The sequence below is a fragment of the Scyliorhinus torazame genome, chromosome 3 (genome assembly GCF_047496885.1).
Source record: "Scyliorhinus torazame isolate Kashiwa2021f chromosome 3, sScyTor2.1, whole genome shotgun sequence".
Taxonomy (NCBI): domain Eukaryota; kingdom Metazoa; phylum Chordata; class Chondrichthyes; order Carcharhiniformes; family Scyliorhinidae; genus Scyliorhinus; species Scyliorhinus torazame.
The window spans coordinates 144,301,797-144,323,797 of NC_092709.1; the positions used below are offsets into that span (position 1 = coordinate 144,301,797).

General features: G+C 51.4%; 1 protein-coding gene and 1 long non-coding RNA gene across 2 annotated transcripts in view; one reads left to right on the forward strand and one right to left on the reverse strand.

The window, feature by feature from the left end:
* Window positions 1–21,280, forward strand: part of coq2 (coenzyme Q2 4-hydroxybenzoate polyprenyltransferase) — a 65,751-nt gene extending 44,471 nt beyond the window's left edge. Inside the window, exons 6-7 of the mRNA XM_072496344.1 lie at window positions 2,264–2,452; window positions 20,940–21,280. Of these exons, the coding sequence (XP_072352445.1) occupies window positions 2,264–2,452; window positions 20,940–21,098 (348 nt within the window). The 3' untranslated portion in view covers window positions 21,099–21,280. The remainder of the gene's footprint in view (window positions 1–2,263; window positions 2,453–20,939) is intronic.
* Window positions 20,776–22,001, reverse strand: part of LOC140408730 (uncharacterized) — a 97,866-nt gene continuing 96,640 nt past the window's right edge. Inside the window, exon 3 of the long non-coding RNA XR_011940180.1 lies at window positions 20,776–21,041. This is a non-coding gene — a long non-coding RNA (uncharacterized lncRNA). The remainder of the gene's footprint in view (window positions 21,042–22,001) is intronic.

A 22,001-nucleotide genomic window follows, 5' to 3' on the forward strand; every position in this document is an offset into this window, starting at 1 on the left:
ATCCAATTTGCTTCACAGAAGTGGGATTAAAGAGGTAGATTTAAGGAGAGACTTAAAGAAGGAGAGGAGAGTGGAAAGACTGAGGGGTTTCAGGGGAATAAAAGAGAAGGGTGAATGCATAATACATCAGCAAAAGTATTTCATACAAAATATCTTGGGTTAGGAATTTGAAACTTTTGTGTTCACGTGTTTCAATGTCAAGTTAACAATAATTTGCAAAATTTGAGTTACTGGACCACTATTTAGGGTATTGGTGAATTTGTGATTTACCTATTAATCTAACAGTATAAATTGTTCAAATGCTTCTGTTGCTTCCAGCAGCAGGCAGGGTCAAATTTGAGACCTCTTCCTGTTAGTGTTGATTCGCTGCATCCTAACATCCCATGGGGTGACTTGACTTACCGCAGAGATTCTCCCATTCATCCAGCAAAACTTTGTGAAAACAAAATCTAATAATAACACTCAAGTAAAAGCAAATTACTACGGATACTGGAAATCTGAAATAAAAACTAAATGTTGGATAAACTCTGTTCTGTGGAATGGTCATATTGTCTCGATGTTTAACTGAGTTTCTCTCTCCACAGATGCTGCCAACCTGCTCAGTTCTTCCAGCATTTTCTGCTAATATTAAAGTTGCTGTGTTTCATTTAGGATCTGGGGCGACATTCTCCGACCCCCCGCCGGGTCGGAGAATCGCCGGGGGCTGGCGTGAATCCCGCCCCCGCCGGTTGCCGAAGTCTCCGGCACCGGAGATTCGGCGGGGGCGGGAATCGCGGCGCGCCGGTTGGCGGGCCCCCCCGCGCGATTCTCCGGCCTGGATGGGCCGAAGTCCCGCCGCTAAAATGCCTGTCCCGCCGGCGTAAATTAAACCACCTACCTTACCGGCGGGACAAGGCGGCGCGGGCGGGCTCCGGGGTCCTGGGGGGGCGCGGGGCGATCTGGCCCCGGGGGGTGCCCCCACGGTGGCCTGGCCCGCGATCGGGGCCCACCGATCCGCGGGCGGGCCTGTGCCGTGGGGGCACTCTTTCCCTTCCGCCTCCGCCACGGTCTCCACCATGGCGGATGTGGAAGAGACTCCCTCCACTGCGCATGCGCGGGAATGCCGTCAGCGGCCGCTGACGTTCCCGCGCATGCGCCGCCCGGAGATGTCATTTCCGCGCCAGCTGGCGGGGCACCAAAGGCCTTTTCCACCAGCTGGCGGGGCGGAAATTCATCCGGCGCCGACCTAGCCCCTTAAGGTTGGGGCTCCGCTCGGCCCCCAAAGATGCGGAGCATTCCGCACCTTTGGGGCGGCGCGATGCCCGACTGATTTGCTCTGTTTTGGGCGCCAGTCGGCGGACATCGCGCCGTTTCCAGAGAATTTCGCCCCTTATCTTTAACATACTGAAGTTAGCATTAAAAACACGAATGTTAATTAAAGCATAAGGAGAATTTTACTTTAGGATCGAAATGCAAATAAGTTTTAAAAATAAATTTAGAATACCCAATTATTTTTTCAAATTAAGGGGAATTTAGCGTGGTCAATCCACCTACGCCGAACATCTTTGGGTTGTGGGGCTGAGACCCACGCAGACACTGGGAGAATATGCAAACTCCACACTGACAGTGACCCGGGGCCGGGATCGAACCTGGGTTCTCAGAGCCATGAGGCAGCAGTGCTACCCACTGCGCCACCGTGCCACCCCGAAATGCAAATAAGTTTGCCCATCTTTCTCATTTTAGAAATAGTAACATTTGAGCAAACTTATTGAAATTCCCATAGTATTTAGTGTAGACTTCATGTAGCTATTTTTAGTTTTAAAAATTGTCGTTGGACTTGTGTACAGTATGCACGGGATGAAAGGCATTTTGTTTATACCGGGGAGGGGTGTTTTTCCAGACAGTGCACCTATAATCAAGCCCGTTTCCTAACTGTCTTAAGCCTGTGTGGCATGGTGGTGCAGTGGTTAGCACTGCTGCCTCATGGCACCGAGGACCCTGGTTCGATCCCGGCCCCAGGTCACAGTCTGTGTGGAGTTTGCACACTCCTTATGTCTGCATGGGTCTCACCCCCAAAACCCAAAGCTGTGCAGAGTAGGTGGATTGGTCGTGCTAAATTGCCCCTTAACCAAAGATAATTGGGTACTCTAAATTTATTAAAGGAAAAAAAACTGTCTTAAGCCTGGATGAATGGACAATCTGAGATGATAATTACCACTTAGTGATAGTTTATGGTGTGACAGACCATTCTTGAGACTGTTTTGTTCTGGTTTTCTGTAACTAGGATAAAGCAGATGATGTTCTAATAGGAGTGAAATCGACTGCATTGATGTTTCAAGAACAGACCAAACAATGGCTAATTGGATTTAGCACAATCATGCTGACAGGATTGACTGTGGTAGGACTAAACAGCGACCAGACATTGCCCTACTACACTGCTGTGGTAACTGTTGGAGCTCACCTGGCTCATCAGGTATGAACATTTGCACATTTCTGTATAGTACTTACAGTTAAACAAAAATGCCTTTTAAAATTACGAGACTGGAATTGGGCCATAATTGTAACTTCAGCTTTCACTTTTTTTCCCTTTTCTGAAGACTGAGAATCGTTGCGCCTTTGCTTGTTCGTGGTAGTACCTTTATAGTATTTTGTGCGTTCTTTTGAAACAAAATCCCCATCACAAGTTGCAACAAAGGGCTTTAACAAAATAGCACACAAACAGTGACAGTTGGGAATATGGTGAACGATTGCCATTTATATGGTTTTGACAAAATTTGATATATATTTTGTAGCTGGGACAACTTATTATTTACATGTGTGACAGTATAACCTGTTGCATTCTGGAGCTATTTATTTCACTAAATTTATAGTACCCAATTATTTTTTTCCAATTAAGGGGCAATTTAACATGGCCACTCCACCTAACCTGCACATCTTTGGTTTGTGGGGGCGAAACCCACGCAGACACGGGGAGAATGTGCAAAGTCCACACAGACAGTGACTCGGGGCTGGGATCGAACTCTGGTCCTCAGTGCCGTGAGGCTAACCGTTTTAAAAAAATATATATATATTTATTAAAGTTTTTTAACACAACCTTTCTCCCTTACAAACAATAACCCCCCCCCCCCCCCCCGTAACAAAAAAAAAACGAGAAATCACGCAGAGCAAGATATATACATGGGAAAATGATATATTTACACAGCTTTATACACTGGCCCTCACCCGTACGTGCCAGTTTCCCCAACCCTTCATGTTATCTCTTGCTCATCCACCCTCCCAGGCTGTCTGTCCCCCCCCGTCCCCCCCCAAGGTTGCTGCTGCTGCTGACCGACCTTCCTCTAACGCTCCCCGAGATAGTCTAGGAACGGTTGCCACTGCCTGTAAAACCCCTGCGCAGACCCTCTCGAGGCGAACTTAATCCTCTCCAACGAATCCTCTACCTAGGGCATCAGCCCACAGACCTTCTCCCATTTACCCTTCAACTCTTCTACCAGCGCTTCCCCCTCTTCTTTCAACTCCTGGTGTATTTCCGACACCTTGCCCTCCCCGACCTATACACCCGAGATCACCCTATCTTGAACGTCTTGTGCCGGGAGCAACGGGAATTCCCTCACCTGTCGCCTCACAGAAGCCCTCACCTGCATATATCTAAAGGCATTTCCTGGGGGTAACTCGAACTTCTCCTCCAGTGCCCCTAGGCTCGCAAACGTCCCGTCGATGAACAGGTCCCCCATTCTTCCAATCCCCGCCCGATGCCAGCTCTGGAACCCCCCGTCCATCTTCCCCGGGACAAACCGGTGGTTACCCCTGATCGGGGACCACACCGATGCTCCCATTACACCCCGGTGCTGTCTCCACTGGCCCCAGATCCTTAGCGTTGCCGCCACCACCGGGCTCGTGGTATACTTTGTCGGCGAGAGCGGCAGCGGTGCCGTCACCAACGCCCCCAGGCTCGTTCCTTTACAGGACGCCATCTGCATCCTCTTCCATGCCGCCCCCTCTCCCTCCATAACCCACTTGCGGATCATCGCCACATTTGCTGCCCAGTAGTAGCTCCCCAGGTTTGGCAACGCCAACCCTCCTCAGTCCCTACTGCGTTCCAGGAACCCTCTCCTTACTCTCGGGGTCTTATTCGCCCACACAAACCCCATAGTACTCCTGCCTACTCTCTTAAAAAAGGCCTTAGTGATCACGATGGGAAGGCACTGAAACACAAACAGAAACCTCGGAAGGACCACCATTTTGACCGACTGCACTCTACCCGCCAGCGAGAGTGGTAACATGTCCCATCTTTTGAAATCCTCCTCCATTTGCTCCACCAACCTCGTCAGATTCGATTTATGTAGGGTCCCCCAACTCCTGGCTATCTGGATCCCCAGATACCGAAAGCTCCCCTCCGCCCTCCTCAGCGGTAGGTCCCCTATCCCTCTTTCTTGGTCCCCCGCCTGTAATACAAAGAGCTCACTCTTCCTTACATTGAGCTTATAGCCCGAAAACTCCCCAAACTCCCTTAGAGTCTGCATGACTCCACCATCCCCTCCACTGGATCCGCCAAGTACAGCAACAGGTCATCCGCACATAGTGACACCCGATGCTCTTCTCCCCCTCGGACCACCCCCCTCCATTTATTAGACTCCCTCAATGACATGGCCAATGGTTCGATCGCCAATGCGAACAACAGGGGGGACAGGGGGCACCCCTGCCTCGTCCCTCGGTACAGTCGAAAGTACTCTGACCTCCGCCGGTTCGTCACTACACTCGCCATCGGGGCTCTGTAAAGGAGCTTAACCCAATTGATAAACCCTACCCCGAACCCAAACCTACGCAGCACCTCCCAGAGGTACTCCCGCTCTACTCGGTCAAAGGCCTTCTCCGCGTCCATAGCTGCCACTATCTCCGTCTCTCCCTCCTCCGATGGCATCATTATCACGTTTAAGAGCCACCGCACATTGGTGTTTAGTTGCCTGCCCTTTACAAATCCCGTCTGGTCCTCGTGGATTACCCCCGGGACACAGTCCTCGATCCTCGTGGCCAGCACTTTTGCCAGCAACTTTGCATCCACATTGAGGAGCGAGATCGGCCTGTACGATCCACATTGCAGTGGGTCCTTGTCCCGCTTTAGGATCAAAGAAATTGTCGCTTCCGACATTGTCGGGGGCAGGGTCCCCTCCTCTCTTGCCTCATTAAAGGTCCTCACCAGTAGCGGGGCCAACAGGTCTGCGTACTTCCTGTAGAACTCCACCGGGAATCTGTCCGGTCCCGGGCCCTTCCCCGCCTGCATGCTCCCCAAACCCTTGCTCAGCTCCTCCAACCCAATTGGTGCCCCCAAACCAGCCACCTCTTGCCCTCGGGAATCTCAGCTGATCTAGGAATCGTCTCATCCCCTCTTCCCCCGCTGGGGGCTGGGATCTGTACAGCTCTTCATAAAAGGCCTTGAATACCTCGTTTATTTTCGTCGCACTCCGAACCGTGGCTCCCCTTCCATCTTTGACTCCCCCTATTTCCCTCGCTGCCATCCTCTTACGGAGCTGGTGTGCCAGCATCCGACTAGCCTTTTCCCCATACTCGTAGGTCGCCCCCTGCGCTTTCCCCCATTGTGCCTCCGCCTTCCCTGTGGTCAACAGGTCAAACTCCGTCTGGAGCCGTCGTCTTTCCCCAAGTAATCTTTCCTCCGGGGCTTCTGCGCATCTCCTGTCCACTCTCAAAATCTCCCCCACTAACCTCTCCCTTTCCATACCCTCTGTCTTCTCCCTATGAGCCCTAATGGAAATTAGCTCTCCCCTGATCAACGCCTCCCATACCACCCCCACCCGCACCTCCCCGTTGTCGTTGGCCTCCAAGTACCTTTCGATACACCCCCTCACCTTCCCACACACCACCTTGTCTGCCAGCAGTCCCACATCCAGCCGCCACAACGGGCGTTGTTCCCTCTCCTCTCCCAGCTCCAGTTCCACCCAGTGCGGGGCATGGTCCGAAACGGCTATAGCCGAATACTCCGTCCCCTTCACCCTCGGGATGTGCGCCCTACCCAGAACAAAGAAATCTATCCGGGAGTAGGCTTTGTGTACATGGGAGAAGAAAGAAAATTCCCTGGCCTGCGGCCTTGCAAACCACCATGGGTCCACTCCCCCCATCTGATCCATAAACCCCCTAAGTACCTTGGCCGCCGCCGGCCTCTTTCCAGTCCTTGATTTGGAGCGGTCCAGTGCTGGATCCAACACTGTATTGAAGTCCCCTCCCATCATCAGGCCTCCTATCTCCAGGTCCGGAATGCGCCCCAACATGCGCTTCATGAATCCTGCATCATCCCAGTTCGGGGCGTATACATTTACCAACACCACCCACGTCCCTTGCAGCCTACCGCTCACCATTACATATCGCCCTCCATTGTCCGCTACAATAGTCTTGGCCTCAAATGACACCCGCTTTCCCACCAATATTGCCACCCCTCTATTCTTCGCGTCCAGTCCTGAGTGGAATACCTGTCCTACCCATCCCTTTCTTAGCCTGACCTGGTCCGCCACCTTCAGGTGTGTCTCTTGGAGCATGGCCACGTCCGCCTTCAGTCCCTTTAAGTGCGCGAACACGCCGACTAGCCATCTCGTTTTCTGGGCCAGTCCCGTGTCCACGCCTCCCTCACCCTCCAGTCCCCCAGAGGGGGGGGACCCCCGTCCCGACCACCTCTTCTGTGTCCCATTCCCTTTTGGCCAGTGCAGCAGCAACCCTTTCCCCCCCACCCCTTCCCCCCCTCCCCTCCCCCCGCTAGACCCCTGTCTAGCTTTTTAGCTCTCCCCATGTCACTCCCGTAAGTCAGCTGACGCCTGCTGACCCCGGCTTCCCCCGCCGTCCCATTGACCTCCCCGCTTGGGAGTCTCCCAATCCATATGCATTCCTTCGTTCTCAATCCCGCCTTTCTTCCCGCGCGCGGGAAAACACCCCGCGCTTTCCAAAGCCCGCTCCGCCCCCTCTGGCGCAGCTCCTGTCGCGGCCTTCTCTCTCTCCCCCAGCCCATGTAACATTTCCTGCGCGTGATTGACCCCCTATATACAACAACCATCACACATCAAACCCCAAAACATCCCCCCCATCCTCACAAACCCTCAGTTAGAGTCCAACTTTTCGGCTTGTACAAAGGTCCACGCCTCTTCAGGCATTTCGAAGTAATAGTGTTGGCTCTTGTATGTGACCCACAGTCGCGCTGGCTGCAGCATCCGAATTTCACTTCTTTCCGGTACAACGCCGCTTTGGCCCGGTTGAAACCCGCTCTCCGCTTTGCAACCTCCGTGCTCCAGTCCGGGTATATTCGGATCTCTGCATTGTCCCACTTACTGCTCCGCTCCTTCTTGGCCCATCTCAGGACCCACTCTCTGGCCGTGAACCGGTGGAACCTCACCACCATCGCCCTTGGCGGCTCATTTGCCTGGGGCTTCTTCGCCAGCACCCGATGTGCCCCGTCCAACTCCAGCGGCCTCGAAGGGGCCTTCGTGCCCATCATCGCCTCGAGCATCGTGCTCGCGTATGCCCCGGCATCAGCCCCCTCCACTCCCTCAGGGAGACCCAGGATTCGCAGATTCTTTCTCCTCGACCTGTTCTCCAGGTCTTCGAGTCTTCCCGCCCACCTCTTGTGTAGCGCCTCGTTCTGCTCCACTCTCACCGCCAGGCCCACGGGCTCGTCCTCGTTCTGACTAACTCTTTTCTGTACCTCCTGGATCTTAGCTTCGTGGGTCTCCTGGGTGATCCCGAGTCCTTCGATTGCCAAAAGCATAGGCGCCAACATCCCCTTGCGCATCTCCTCGCGCTGCTCCTCGAAGCAGCGCTTGATGAACTCCTGCAGCTCCCCTTTGTCCCTGGCTGCCGCCATTTTGTTTTCTTTCCCTCGCTTCTCCCGTTGCTCCAGTGCCGCTCCTTTGGCCGTTACACTTCTGGTCCGTATCATTGAAGTTGGAGGGGGACCTCTCTCTTCCCTTCCCCACGGGTTGCGTCAAAAAAAAAAAAAGTTCCGTTGGGGCTCCTCTAACAAGCCCAAAAGTCCGTGGTAGCGGGAGCTGCCGAATCGTGCGGCTTAGCTCCGCATAGCCGCAACCAGAAGTCGAGAGGGAATCCTTTTGGCAGTGTTCGCTTCACCAGTCTGCCCCAAAAAGTCTATGGAAACTCCTGAAAAAGGTCTGAGAGTCGGTTCCAGACGGGAGCTGCCGAATGCGCGACCTACTCCTCCATGGCCGCCACCGAAAGCCTCGTCCCTGCTTCTTCAATGGCCTTGGTAGATCTTTTCACAGTTGTTCCCTCTGCTGCTAGAATTCACCTTTGATAGAGGCCCTCAAGTCAGATTGCAGCTTTAAGCTTGCCCTTCCCCCGCCTGCATGCTGGAAGAGGCTTTTGTCTATTCCTGCAGCTCAAGCCAAATCTTTTACTGTTTCTGCCGGGTCTGGTAGCCAAAAGACATAACATTCCTGGGGGACACTGTCAGGGGAATGCTGCAGTCTTCTTCCCACACCGGGAAATGTCAAACAAATGCCGTGGGGGCCCTGTAAAAGAGCCCAAAGGTCCGTTCCAAGCGGGAGCTACCGAATATGCGATCTAGCTCTGCATAGCCGCACCCGGAAGTCCTGTGAGGCTAACCGTTGTGCCACCGTGTCGCGCCTGCATTAGCTCCAGGATAATCTGGCCCATAAGGTCAGCGTCTGAGTGGAACCCAGCTGGGTTCTGGGGTCCAGCAGAACTCCGACTGGATTTTCCTGCCTCCAACGGATGTACATCAGTAACTGTGTGGTGCTCACCAGATTGTGCCCTAGACCCTGTCCACCACTTTCACCCATCGAGGTGTCTGTCTCTGTGCTAGTGGAGGGTGGGGATAGTAGCTGTGACCCCTCATCGGTGGCATCCTTGGAGCTCTCCTCCGAGATGTTCTCTTGGACGGCAGGAGGGTCCACCCAGATGTTCCGGCACCATAGGATGGAGATCCTGCGGGGGAATGGACATGTGGCCAGTGGGAGGGAAGGATCATCCGTCTGACATGAACAACTCACGTGTGACGGGTCATCTGGGTGAGGGCCAGTAGATCCTCACCTGTGCGGCGAAGGCAAGCCCGACGTCAGTGACTGATCTGTCCTCGGCCATCTCCGTAACCTCCAGGGCCCGTTCCTCGTAGAGGGTGAGGACTCTGATGTCCAGCACCCCGCCGCCCGTGTGGGCCAACTTTTCCTGCGAGGACAGAGGGGACATTTTGAACTGCGCGCTTCATGCATCACGTGCATGGGCGGGGTGTCAAGTGGGCACCAGAGTGTGCTGGGGCACGGGTGCATTATTGTGTCTGGGGGATGCCATCAACAGGGCTGGGGGCATGTGGGGTGATCACCAGAGGTGGCAGGTGGGACCGGTGTCAAGGGGCTAATGCTAACTTGCCCGTGTGGCCTGGTGGAAGTCATTTAGCTTCTTACGGCAGTGGGTGGCAGTCCTCCTGGTGAGTCTCCCCGCCACTGCCACTGCCTCCCCTGCCATGCTACTCCACCCCCCCCTCGAAGGAACAGGGATCCCGTCTGGACTCCACCACTTCCAACAGTCAGGCCAGGTCGGCATCACAGAAAAGTAGGGCTGGTCTGTGCGGTGGCATGGCTGCCTGCTGTCTGGGGTTTGCTCTATGGGATTGGTTTGAGAGCTGCTTCCCCTCGTTAGCAGGGAGCTGCCGAGCACGGTTCAGGTGAATCAGCTGGTGGGACAGTCATTTCTGGCATGAAGCCTGTGGGGCATCATTAAGTGGCCTTATTAACATTAGATACCGGTGACGGCCTCGCCAGGTCAGCCGCCTGGAAACACCTGGCAGTTCCCGCTTGCTACCACACATAGTAACATTCCCATTAGATTGCGTCTCTTGTCTCTGTTGGAGAAAATAATGCTAAGACATCGGAAAGTAAAGTCTCAACATTTCTGTGTCCTCAAATTGACATCTTCACTGACAACTAATGGGGAAGTCCAGGTATCTGCAGCTCGCTGGCCTGGAAAGGAGACCCAAGGCTTAACATTGGGTATAATTTAAGCCTGTTCATTAAGGTGCAGGGATCATTCCCTGCATCCAGTTTGGGCCAATGTGAATTCATTTCTAGGCCAAAACATAGCATCACAAGGGAAGGAATGAACCAAACATGAGGCAAAGTGCCTTCTGTGGATTGTAACTTTTGGCTACTAAAGAAACACGTTTTGGTCATAGGGACGTTTGTGACCAGAACAACAACATCTTTTATTTATGTAGCATCTTTAATTTAATTAAATATCCCAAGGCACTTCACATGAGCATTGTGAAACTAAGTATGATGCCAAGTCACAAGAGGGGATATTGATGATCAAAAGCTAGACCGAAGAGGACGGTTTCAAGACGTTTCTTAAAGGAGGCAAGCAATTGACTTCCAGGGGTGGCCATGGTGTGAGTGGTCACACACCGGGCAGCTCCTGCTTGAAGGCACAAAAAAGAGCTATTTTTACCTGATACTGGGTGGAAATTTGATGAATATTGGAGTAGTTGTTTCCCCCGGGAGTGGTTTCAAACCCGGCAGAAAGCGGTGAGATTTGGCTGAAAAGTTGGAGCAGGCCTGCAACAGCAGCCACTGTAAACATGCAGGAGGGGGAAGAGCTGCTGCAAGCTGGAAGGCCCCAGCTGGAACTGATGGCTTTCATTAAGGTGAAATTCCAGAAGCAGAGGAAGGAAACGGGGGAGGATCGCTCAAAGGCCATCGAAGGAACTGTGGCACCCCTGAGGAGTTCTTTGGAGGTGCAGGGGTCACAGATTCGGGAGATCGAAGGACAGATCTCTGACCACAGCGATCGTGTGGTGACTCTGGAGGCGGAGGTGGGGCTCTGTAAACTCTTGAAGGCAAAGGTGGAGGAGCAGGAGAATACCCCGAGAAGGCAGAACCTGCGAATAGTGGGCCTGCCTGAAGGAGTGGAAGGTGTGAGTGTCATAAGGTACGTCTCGAAGATGCTGGCGGGGTTGGTGGCAGAAGGGATGCTAGATAAGGCGCCTGAAGTGGACCGAGCACATAGGTCCCTGAGGCAGAAGCCTAGAGCTGGGGAGCCGCTGCGGGCGGTGATTGTGAGACTCCACAAATTTGTGGAGATGGGCCAGGGAGAAGCGTACCGGGGAGGGGGAATTACAAATTTATCATGATATCGGAGCCGAGTTAGCGAAGTGACAGGCAAGCTTCAACAAGGCCAAGGAGGTGCTGTACTGCGGCAGATTAGGTTTGGGGTGCTCTACCCGGCAAAATTAAGGGTGATGTTCGGATGCCGGGAGTATTAGTTTGAGACCCCAGAAGCAGCCAAAGATTTCATTAAGGAACATAAACTGGGGAGAACTGAGCGGACAATCCTTGGGGACCGGGGTGCTGGCACTTTGTAATGGTTGGGAGCATGTTTGAAGTGAGGGTCAGGATTGGGGGATTTTTGTCTTTTTTTGGGGGGGGGTTCTGTTTACTGTTGCGATTGTTAAGGGTTGTAGGGGTGAAAAGTTTATGTGGGGATGGATGTTTCCATCCCCCCCTCATGTTTTATGGGACTGTTTGTGTTTAACATTTGTTTGTTTGCTTTTGGAGAATGCTGCCTGGAGTTCAGGAGAAGTCTTTGTTTGGATGGGGGGGTGGGTATGGTCAACAGGGAGCCTTCCTCCTTGAGCTGATGAGTTGGGGGGGGCAGGGGGAGATCATTGGGAGGAGCCTTTGGGCAGGGGCTGCTGCGTTAGCAGGTGATGTTGGTGAACCGAAGTGAGATGGTGGGGGAAAAGGTCAAGGGTCGAGAGGGGTGGCCTGGGGAGGGGGTAGCGAGGTCATTGGGGGGAGGTTGTTGCGACATGGCAGGGGGTGAGAGATGACATGGTCAGGGGCAGGGAAAGGGGCCATCTGGGATGGGCTAGGTATAGGGTGGAATTAAGGGTGCGAGAATTTAGTGGGGAAGGTGATGGATGGTAGAGGGGATTGGAAGCGTAAGCCTCTGGTAAGGATGGTAACATGGAACGTCCAGGGACTGAACGGGCCAGTTAAAAGGTCGCGGGTGTTCGCGCACCTCAGGAGCTTAAAAGGGGGGGTGGTCTTTCTGCAGGAGATGCACCTCCGTGTGAAGGACCAGGTTAGGTTAGGAAGGGGTGGGTCGCGCAGGTTTTTCACTCGGTTTGATTCCAAATCGAGGGAGGTGGCGATTTTAATGAGCAAAAAAATGAGATTTGTGAGTACGAAGGAGGTGAGGGATCCGGGCGGGGGATATGTGATTGTGAGTGGAGTAATGGAAGGGGTACCGGTGGTGTTGGTAAATGTGCATGCCCCAAATTGGGATGATGTGGGTTTTATGAGGGAGTTGCTGGCAGCGATCCTGGATTTGGTCATGCACCAGTTGATCATGGGAGGAGATATTATCTGTCTCCTAGAGCCGAGGGTGGATAGGTCGAGCCCCAGATCAATGGGTAGGGTATGAATGGCAAGGGAGCTTGGGGGGTTTATGGAGAGGATGGGTATGGTGAATCCATGGCGCCTTCAGAACCCAGGGGGAAGGGAGTATTCCTTCTTTTCACACGTCTATAAGGTGTATTTGAGGATTGATTACTTTGTAATGAGTCAGGTGCTTTTGATTGGGGTGGAGGGGGCAGAGTATGCAGGGATAGTTATCTCAGACCATGCGCCCCATTGGCTGGAGATTCGGTTTAGATCGGATGAGAGCAGAGGCTGGGGTGGAGGTTTGACTCGGGGTTGTTGGCGGTTGGAGGTTTTTGTGATAAGGTGCGGGCGGCGATTTAGAAGTATGTGGGGTTGAATCAGAATGGGGTAGTGTCGGCGGCCATTTTCTAGGAAGCACTGAAGGCCGTGGTATGGGGGGAAATTATTTTGTTTAAGGCTCGTGCGGATAGGGAAAGGAGGGAGGAATATAACCATCTCGTGAGCGAGATAGTGGAGGTGGACAGGGAATATTCGAGGGTGCCCACCGTGGAGCAATTAGCGAGGAGGAAAAAGTTGCAGGGGCAGTTTGACAGGCTGACAACGGGGAGGACCGTAGGACAACTGTGTAGGGCAAAAGGGGTGCAATATGAGTACGGGGAGAAGGCAAGCCGCATGCTGGCCCACCAGCTGTGGAGGCAGGCTGCGTCCAGGGAAATATTGAAGATACGGGCTGGGGATGTGGTGTCGGAGCCAGGGAAGATAAACATGGTGTTTAGGGAGTATTACCAGGGACTTTACGAGGCGGACCCAGGGGGAGAGGAGGGGAACATGAGTGTTTTCTGGATGAACTGGAATTTCCCCAGGTGGAGGAAACAAGGAGGCAGGCGTTGGAGGAGCCCCTGGGGCTGAGGGAAGTGCTGGATAGTATCAGGGGTATGAAGTCAGGGAAGGTTCCTGTGCCCGATGGGTACCCGACGGAATTTGCGACAGACCTAGCACCACATCTGTTGAGGGCATTTAATGAAGTTCTGGAGAAGGAGGAGTTGCCGGAGACGATGATGCAGGCAGTAAACGCACTAATCCCAAAAAAGGGTGGGTACTGTTTTTTTAAAAAATATATATTTTATTCAGAATTTTGTGGCCAAACATAACAGTACATAGTTTTTCTTTTGAACAACAACAAAGCAATATAAATAACCGTGGCCAATTTTAAACAAATAAATAAATAATATATAAACAGAAACATAAACAAAACTGAGTGGCAACTGCCTTGTCAAAAATAGTTACTCTCCAAAGATAAAATCCAATATACATGACCTATAACAAATGTCTATACATATACAATGACATCCCTGATAGTCCGTCCGGTTCCTTCCCCCCCCCCCCCCCCCCCCCCCCCCCCGCGGGTTGCTGCTGTTGTCTTCTTCTTTTCCATTCCCTCTATCTTTCTGTGAGGTAGTCGACAAACGGTTGCCACCGCCTGGTAAACCCTTGAGCCGAACCCCTTAATACGAACTTGATCCGTTCTAACTTTATAAACCCTGCCATGTCGTTTATCCAGGTCTCCACACCCGGGGGGTTTGGCTTCCTTCCACATTAACAATATCCTGCGCCGGGCTACTAGGGACGCAAAGGCCAAAACATCAGCCTCTCTCGCCTCCTGCACTCCCAGCTCTTCTGCAACCCCGAATATAGCCAACCCCCAGCTTGGTTCGACCCGGACCCCCACCACCTTCGAAAGCACCTTTGCCACCCCCACCCAGAACCCCTGTAGTGCCGGGCATGACCAGAACATGTGGGTGTGATTCGCTGGGCTTCCCGAGCATCTCCCACACCTATCCCCTACCCCAAAAAATTTACTGAGCCGTGCTCCAGTCATGTGCGCCCTGTGTAGAACCTTGAATTGTATCAGGCTTAGCCTGGCACACGAGGACGATGAGTTTACCCTACGTAGGGCGTCAGCCCACAGCCCCTCCTCAATCTCCTCCCCCAGCTCTTCTTCCCATTTCCCTTTCAGCTCATCTACTATGATCTCCCCCTCGTCCCTCATTTCCCTATATATGTCCGACACCTTACCATCCCCCACCCATGTCTCTGAGATCACTCTATCCTGCACCCCCTGCGTCGGGAGCTGCGGGAATTCCCTCACCTGTTGCCTCGCGAAAGCCCTCAGTTGCATATACCGAAATGCATTCCCTTGGGGCAACCCATATTTTACCGTCAGCGCACCCAGACTCGCAAACGTCCCATCTACGAACAGATCTCTCAATTGTACTACCCCAGCTCTTTGCCATGCTCCAAATCCCCCATCCATTCTCCCCAGAACAAACCTATGGTTATTTCTTATCGGGGACCGCTCCGAGGCTCCCATCTTTCCCCTATGCCGTCTCCACTGCCCCCAAATTTTCAATGTAGCCACCACCACCGGGCTTGTGGTGTATTTCTTCGGTGAGAACAGCAACGGTGCCGTCACCATTGCTTGTAGGCTAGTCCCTCTGCAGGACGCCCTCTCCAATCTCTTCCACGCCGCTCCCTCCCCTTCTCCCATCCACTTACACACCATTGAAACATTGGCGGCCCAGTAATAGTCGTTTAGGCTCGGTAGTGCCAACCCCGCCCTGTCCCTACTACGCTGCAAAAATCCCCTCCTCACTCTCGGGGTCTTCCCGGCCCACACAAAACTCATAATACTCTTCTTGATTCTCTTGAAAAAAGCCTTCGTGACCACACCGGGAGGCACTGAAACACAAAAAGGAATCTCGGGAGGACCACCATCTTAACCGCCTGCACCCTACCTGCCAGTGACAGGGACGCCGTGTCCCATCTCTTAAAGTCCTCCCCCATCTGTTCCACCAACCGCGTTAAATTAAGCCTGTGTAATGTACCCCAATTCTTGGCTATCTGGATCCCCAAGTACCGGAAGTCCCTTGTTACCTTCCTCAACGGTAAATCCTCTATTTCCCTGCTCCTCCCCTGGATGCACCACAAACAACTCACTTTTCCCCATGTTCAATTTATACCCTGAAAAATCCCCAAATTCCCCAAGTATCCACATTATCTCTAGCATCCCCCCCGCCGGGTCCGCCACATACAACAACAAATCATCCGCATACAAAGATACCCGGTGTTCTTCTCCTCCCCTGAGTACTCCCCTCCACTTCCTGGAACCCCTCAATGCTATGGCCAGGGGCTCAATCGCCAATGCAAACAATAACGGGGACAGAGGACATCCCTGCCTCGTCCCTCTATGGAGCCGAAAATAATCAGACCCCCGTCCATTCGTGACCACGCTCGCCATCGGAGCCCTATACAGCAACTGTACCCATCTGATATACCCATCTCCAAAGCCAAATCTCCTCAGCACCTCCCACAAATAATCCCACTCCACTCTATCAAATGCTTTCTCGGCATCCATCGGCACCACTATCTCTGCTTCCCCCTCTGGTGGGGGCATCATCATTACCCCTAGCAGCCTCCGTATATTTGTGTTCAGCTGTCTCCCCTTCACAAACCCAGTTTGGTCCTCATGAACCACCCCCGGGACACAATCCTCTATCCTCGTTGCCATTACCTTGGCCAGAATCTTAGCATCCACATTCAGGAGGGAAATGGGCCGATAGGACCCGCATTGCAGCGGGTCTTTTTCCTTCTTTAGGAGGAGCGATAACGTTGCCTCTGACATAGTCGGGGGCAGCTGCCCCCTTTCCCTAGCCTCATTAAAGGTTCTCATCAGTAGCGGGGCCAGCAAGTCCATATATGTCCTATAGAATTCCACTGGGAATCCATCTGGTCCCGGGGCCTTCCCCGCCTGCATGCTTCCAATCCCTTTCACTACTTCCTCCGTCTCAATCTGTGCTCCCAGTCCCACCCTCTCCTGCTCCTCCACCTTAGGAAATTCCAGCTGATCCAGAAAGCACATCATTCTCTCCTTCCCTTCCGGGGGCTGAGCTTCATATAATCTTTCATTAAATGCCTTGAACACTCCATTCACTCTCTCCGCTCCATCTCTCCCTCCTCATCTCTCACCCCCCCTATCTCCCTCGCTGCTCCCCTTTTCCTCAGTTGGTGGGCCAGCAACCTGCTCGCCTTCTCCCCATATTCATACTGTACACCCTGTGCCTTCCTCCATTGTGCCTCTGCCTTACCCGTAGTCAACAAGTCAAATTCTACATGTAGCCTTTGCCTTTCCCTGTACAGTCCCTCCTCCGGTGCCTCCGCATATTGTCTGTCCACCCTCAAAAGTTCTTTCAACAAACGCTCCCTTTCCCTACCCTCCTGCTTTCCTTTATGTGCCCTGATAGATATCAGCTCCCCTCTAACCACAGCCTTCAACGCCTCCCAGACCACTCCCACCTGAACCTCCCCATTGTCATTGAGTTCCAAGTACCTTTCAATACACCCCCTCACCCTTAAACACACCCCCTCATCTGCCAATAATCCCATGTCCATTCTCCAGGGTGGGTGCTGTTCTTTTTCCTCCCCTATCTCCAGGTCCACCCAATGTGGAGCGTGGTCCGAAATAACTATAGCCGTGTACTCCGTCCCCGTCACCTTCGGGATCAGTGCCCTTCCCAAAACAAAAAAGTCTATCCGTGAATAGACTTTGTGGACATAGGAGAAAAACGAAAACTCCTTCCTCCTAGGTCTACCAAATCTCCAGGGGTCTACTCCTCCCATCTGCTCCATAAAGTCCTTGAGCACCCTAGCTGCAGCCGGCCTCCTTCCGGTCCTGGACCTCGATCTGTCCAGCCCTGGATCCAGCACCGTATTAAAATCTCCACCCATTACCAACTTTCCCGCCTCTAGGTCCGGGATGCGTCCCAACATACGCCTCATAAAATTGGCATCATCCCAGTTCGGGGCATATACGTTCACTAAAACCACTGCCTCCCCTTGCAATCTGCCAATCACCATCACGTATCTGCCCCCACTATCCGCCACTATGATCTTTGCCTCAAACATTACCCGCTTCCCCACTAATATAGCCACCCCCCTGTTTTTTGTGTCTAGCCCCGAATGAAACACCTGCCCCACCCATCCTTTGCGTAGTCTGACCTGGTCTATCAGTTTCAGATGCGTCTCCTGCAGCATAACCACAAGGTTTAGAGTAGATGTACGAGGCAAGTTTTTTACACAGAGGGTAGTGGGTGCCTGGAACTCACTACCGGAGGAGGTAGTGGAAGCAGGGACGATAGGGACATTCAAGGGGCATCTTGACAAATATATGAATAGGATGGGAATAGAAGGATACGGACCCAGGAAGTGTAGAAGATTGTAGTTTAGTCGGGCAGTATGGTCGGCACGGGCTTGGAGGGCCGAAGGGCCTGTTCCTGTGCTGTACATTTCTTTGTTCTTTGTTTGTTGCCTTAAGTTTTTTTAGGTGTGCGAGTACCCGTGCCCTCTTAATCGGCCCGTTCAGCCCTCTCACATTCCACGTGATCAGCCGGGTTGGGGGGCTCTTTACCCCCCCCCCTTGTCGACAACCATCTCCTTTTTCAATCCGGCTCCTCTCCCGGTTCCCACGTAGCCGTATCTCCCCCCAACGGCGCCCTCCCGCCCCGACCACCCCACCCCATACCAGCTCCCCCTTCTCCCCAGCAGCAGCAACCCAGTTAACCACCCCCCCCCGCTAGATCCCTTTCTAGCGTAATTGCACCCCCCATGCTGCTCCCAGAAGTCAGCAAACTCTGGCCGACCTCGGCTTCCCCCACGTGACCTCGACCCCCACTGTGCGAGGCCCCCTCCTTCCTGCTTCCTTGTTCCCGCCATGATTACCATAGCGCGGGAACAAAGCCCGCGCTACCCATTTGGCCCCGCCCCCAATGGCCGGTGCCCCCAGCTCCCCATCCTCCCTCCCCCCCGACATGGGGAAGAGAGAAAAGTTACAGGGTCGCAGGATTAACAACTTGGGAAATCATCTCTTCCCCCATTTCCCCCCCCCCTTCACCCCACGTAATCACCCCATCATTTTATCCCAAACGTTCTTTTTCTAGCCCGCTTGTTCTAGTTTCTCCTCGACAATAAATGTAAGGGTGGGTACTGTTGAACACGGATGTGGCATTGGTGATGATCTTTGAGGAATCACTGGAGGCAGGAAGGTCCCATAGGACTGGGAAGTGGCGAATAAAACACCACTGTTTAAGAAGGGAGTGAGGCAGGGCAGCATGGTGGCACAGTGGTAGCACTGCTGTCTCACGGCACCGAGGTCCCAGGTTCGATCCTGCCTCTGGGTCACCGTCCATGTGGAATTTGCACATTCTCCCCATGTTTGCGTGGGTTTCGCCCCCACGCCCCAAAGATGTGCAGGGTAGGTGAATTGGCCACGCTAAATTGCCCCTTAATTGATAAAAATGAATTGGGTACTCTAAATTTATAAATAAATAAAATAAATAGATAAAAAGAAGGGATAGAGGCAGAAGATGGGAAATTATAGGCCAGTTAGCCTGACTTTGTTCATTGGTAAGATTTTAGAGTCTGTTGTTAAAGATGAGATCGCAAAGTACTTGGGAGTGCATGGTAAAATAGGACTGAGTCAGCATGGCTTTGTCAAAGGGAGGTCGTGCCTGACAAATCTTTTAAGAGTCCTTTGAGGAGGTAACAGGGAAGTTAGACAAAGGAGAATCAGTGGACGTGATTTATTTTGATTTCCAGAAGGCCTTTGACAAGGTGCTGCATAGGAGACTGTTAAATAAGTTCAATAATAATAATTGCTTATTGTCACAAGTAGGCTTCAATGAAGTTACTGTGAGGACGAGTGATATGAGCTCACAAAGCTTTGACTTACACAGGGGTACGAGGCAGGGGTGCCCACTGTCGTCGTTGCTGTTTGCGCTGCCCATAGAGCCGTTGGCGATGACTCTCATGGGATCATGAGGGGACAGAGTCAGCATCGGGTGTCGCTCTATGCCGATGACCTCTTGCTGTATGTTTCGGATCCATTGGAGAGTATGGGAAGGATTATGGGCCTGCTGAGAGGTTTGGAGGGTTCTCTGGGTACAAACAGAATATAGGGAAAAGCGAGGTATTCCTGGTGAATGAGCTGGGACAGCGGGCTAATTTAGGGCGGGCATGCCATTTACGGTAGCGAAGGTTTAGGTATTTGGGGATTCAGGTAGCGAGGGATACGGGGCTCCATAAGTGGAACTTAACAAAGCTGGTGGAGGAGGCCAGGGAGGATCTTAAGAGGTGGGATACATTGCACTTAACGTTGGCGGGGCGGGTCCAAGTGGTGAAAACAAATATTCTGCCAAGGTTCTTGTTTATCTTTCAGGCTTTCCCGATCTTTTTTTTGGAAAGTGGACACGATCATTTCCGACTTTGTATGGGCGGGGAAGGTGCCGAGGGTGGGAAAGACCCTGCTACAGAGGCAGAGGCAGCATGGCGTTGCCGAATTTGCTTCATTATTATTGGGCGGCAAATGTGGACAAGATGTGACGGTGGTGGGAAGGAGAAGGGGTAGAGTGGGTTAGGATGGAGGAATCTTGTAAGGGGTTTAGTTTGAGGGCTATGGTGATGGCAGCGTTGCCAATGGCTCCGAGTAGGTATTCAGGGAGCCCGGTGGTGCAGTCAGTGGTGAAGATATGGAATCAGTTGAGGAGGTATTTTAGGTGGAAGGGTTGTCGGTGCTAACGCTGCTGTGCGAGAATCATGGATTTGAGCCATGGGGATGGGTAGTGTATACGGGAGTATACAAATTGTGCTGGAGTAGCGGTTGGCATCGCCGCCGGGGGTAGCGGCCTCGTTGGGTGATCTGTACGACTTCCTGCGGTTGGAGAAGATGAAGTATGAGTTAAGGGGCTCTGCAGGGGGGGTTTAAAAAATGGTGGGGGATGTTTGTGACCGTGTTTGAGGAGCCATTCGTTGCGGGGGAGGAGGTGTGAAAAAGGGGACAAACCTGTACAGACTTTATAGTCGATTGCTGGGAAGCATGTTTCCCAGGGTGTTTATTTCCTGTAACCTGTTTTGATACATGTTTGTAATAAAATACATTTTTTTTAAAAAAGGAGGCAAGCAATTGGTGAGAGACAGAGAACCGTAGAGTGGGAATTCCAGAGCTTGAAGTCTGGCAACTGGAGGTATGGCTACCACCAGTGGGGCACTTAAGGTTGGAACTCACAAGAGACCAGAATTAGAGGAGCACACATATGTCAGAACGTTGTGAGGTTGGAGGGTATTAGAGATATGGGTTGGGGGGGGTGGGGGGGTTGGTGGCAAGTCCAAGGGAGAATTAACTCTGCCTTTGTTGCTGAAAAACAAATTGTGGAAGAAGAAATTCCTCAAGAAAAATTCAGTTTAGATATCAATAAATTCTCATTTTAAAGACCAGCTGGTATTCTATCAATAGGAGATGACTGACTTTCAAGATTATCAAGTTATCAACACGAACTGGCCAAATCTTTATTTATTTAAACAATGACAAACAATGTTACATCAACCATAATACAAACTTTTTATGGCCATTCTCTTTCAACTAACCCTTTAAGTAGAACATTTTGTCCACTTTACAATGCCATTTTATTTAAATGCAAACTGTTCTTTCAAAAATAGATATACTCATTGGACATAAATAATCCTCAAGATTGCTGGAAGAAGTTCAATTTGAATCGGACATTGGGATTTATACTGCTTTCTGGAATTGTACTTGGAAACCTGTGGAAAAGAAGAAATAAGACTGATAAAACTGAAAAGGTGCACCATGAACTATAGTTACTGGCAGCCTTTAAACCAGAAATCAAAATAATGCAGTAGAGCAGATAAAGATACCCTAGCCCATATTGTACATTTATTGTTATTCTGGAAATGTATGTGTTTTTGTTTCATAGAAAGAACTAATTTATTCTCAGTACTGTTTGGAATTATTCAATTGTTTATTAAAAAATCAAAATTGAGTAATTACTCTTTTTACATCTTTCGGTTTTACCCAAATATTTCTCTTGTTTCAACATCAGAAAACACCCCAGTAAGCAGATCTTTGCTCCCTGCAAACCGGAATGTGACTTGCAATATTAAATCTCATAGCACTACACCTAGGTAAAACAGAAACATTTAGTACTTGATAATGATGCACAACCTTACCACCCAGACTTCAGGTTGAAAAAGGATTAAGAACTCTTAGAAAACTATTAAAAGTCATATGACCAGGATAGGAGGAGTGCACAGTAATATACAGGTTGTACTATTAGTTTAAACGTTTAATTAACTCACCAAAATGACAAACTATTTTCCTTCACTACTGTTAGACCCAGAATAAGAGATTTTAATTAGGCTCACTTCAATCAAATCAGAATGATTGGTTTATTATAAAACAAAACTTTTTTTTTAAAAGTTGCAAGAACTATTTAACACGCAATTGTAACCTGGAAATATAACTACCCTTTTTAAAATTCCACAGTATGTGCACAAAGGGCAAACAGATAGGGTCTCTGCAGAGATGGGTTTTAGAAAATAGACTTTATAAAGACAAAGATAAAGTTCACAGGGTTTTGATGCTGTAGAACTGGCGTTCCCTTGTGTGAAGACAGAGCACTAGTCTTAGTAGATGACTGGAAGTGTCTTACCAACCGAGCTTTGGTGGGAGGAAAGTATAGCTGAAATCAATCCCTCGTTTCA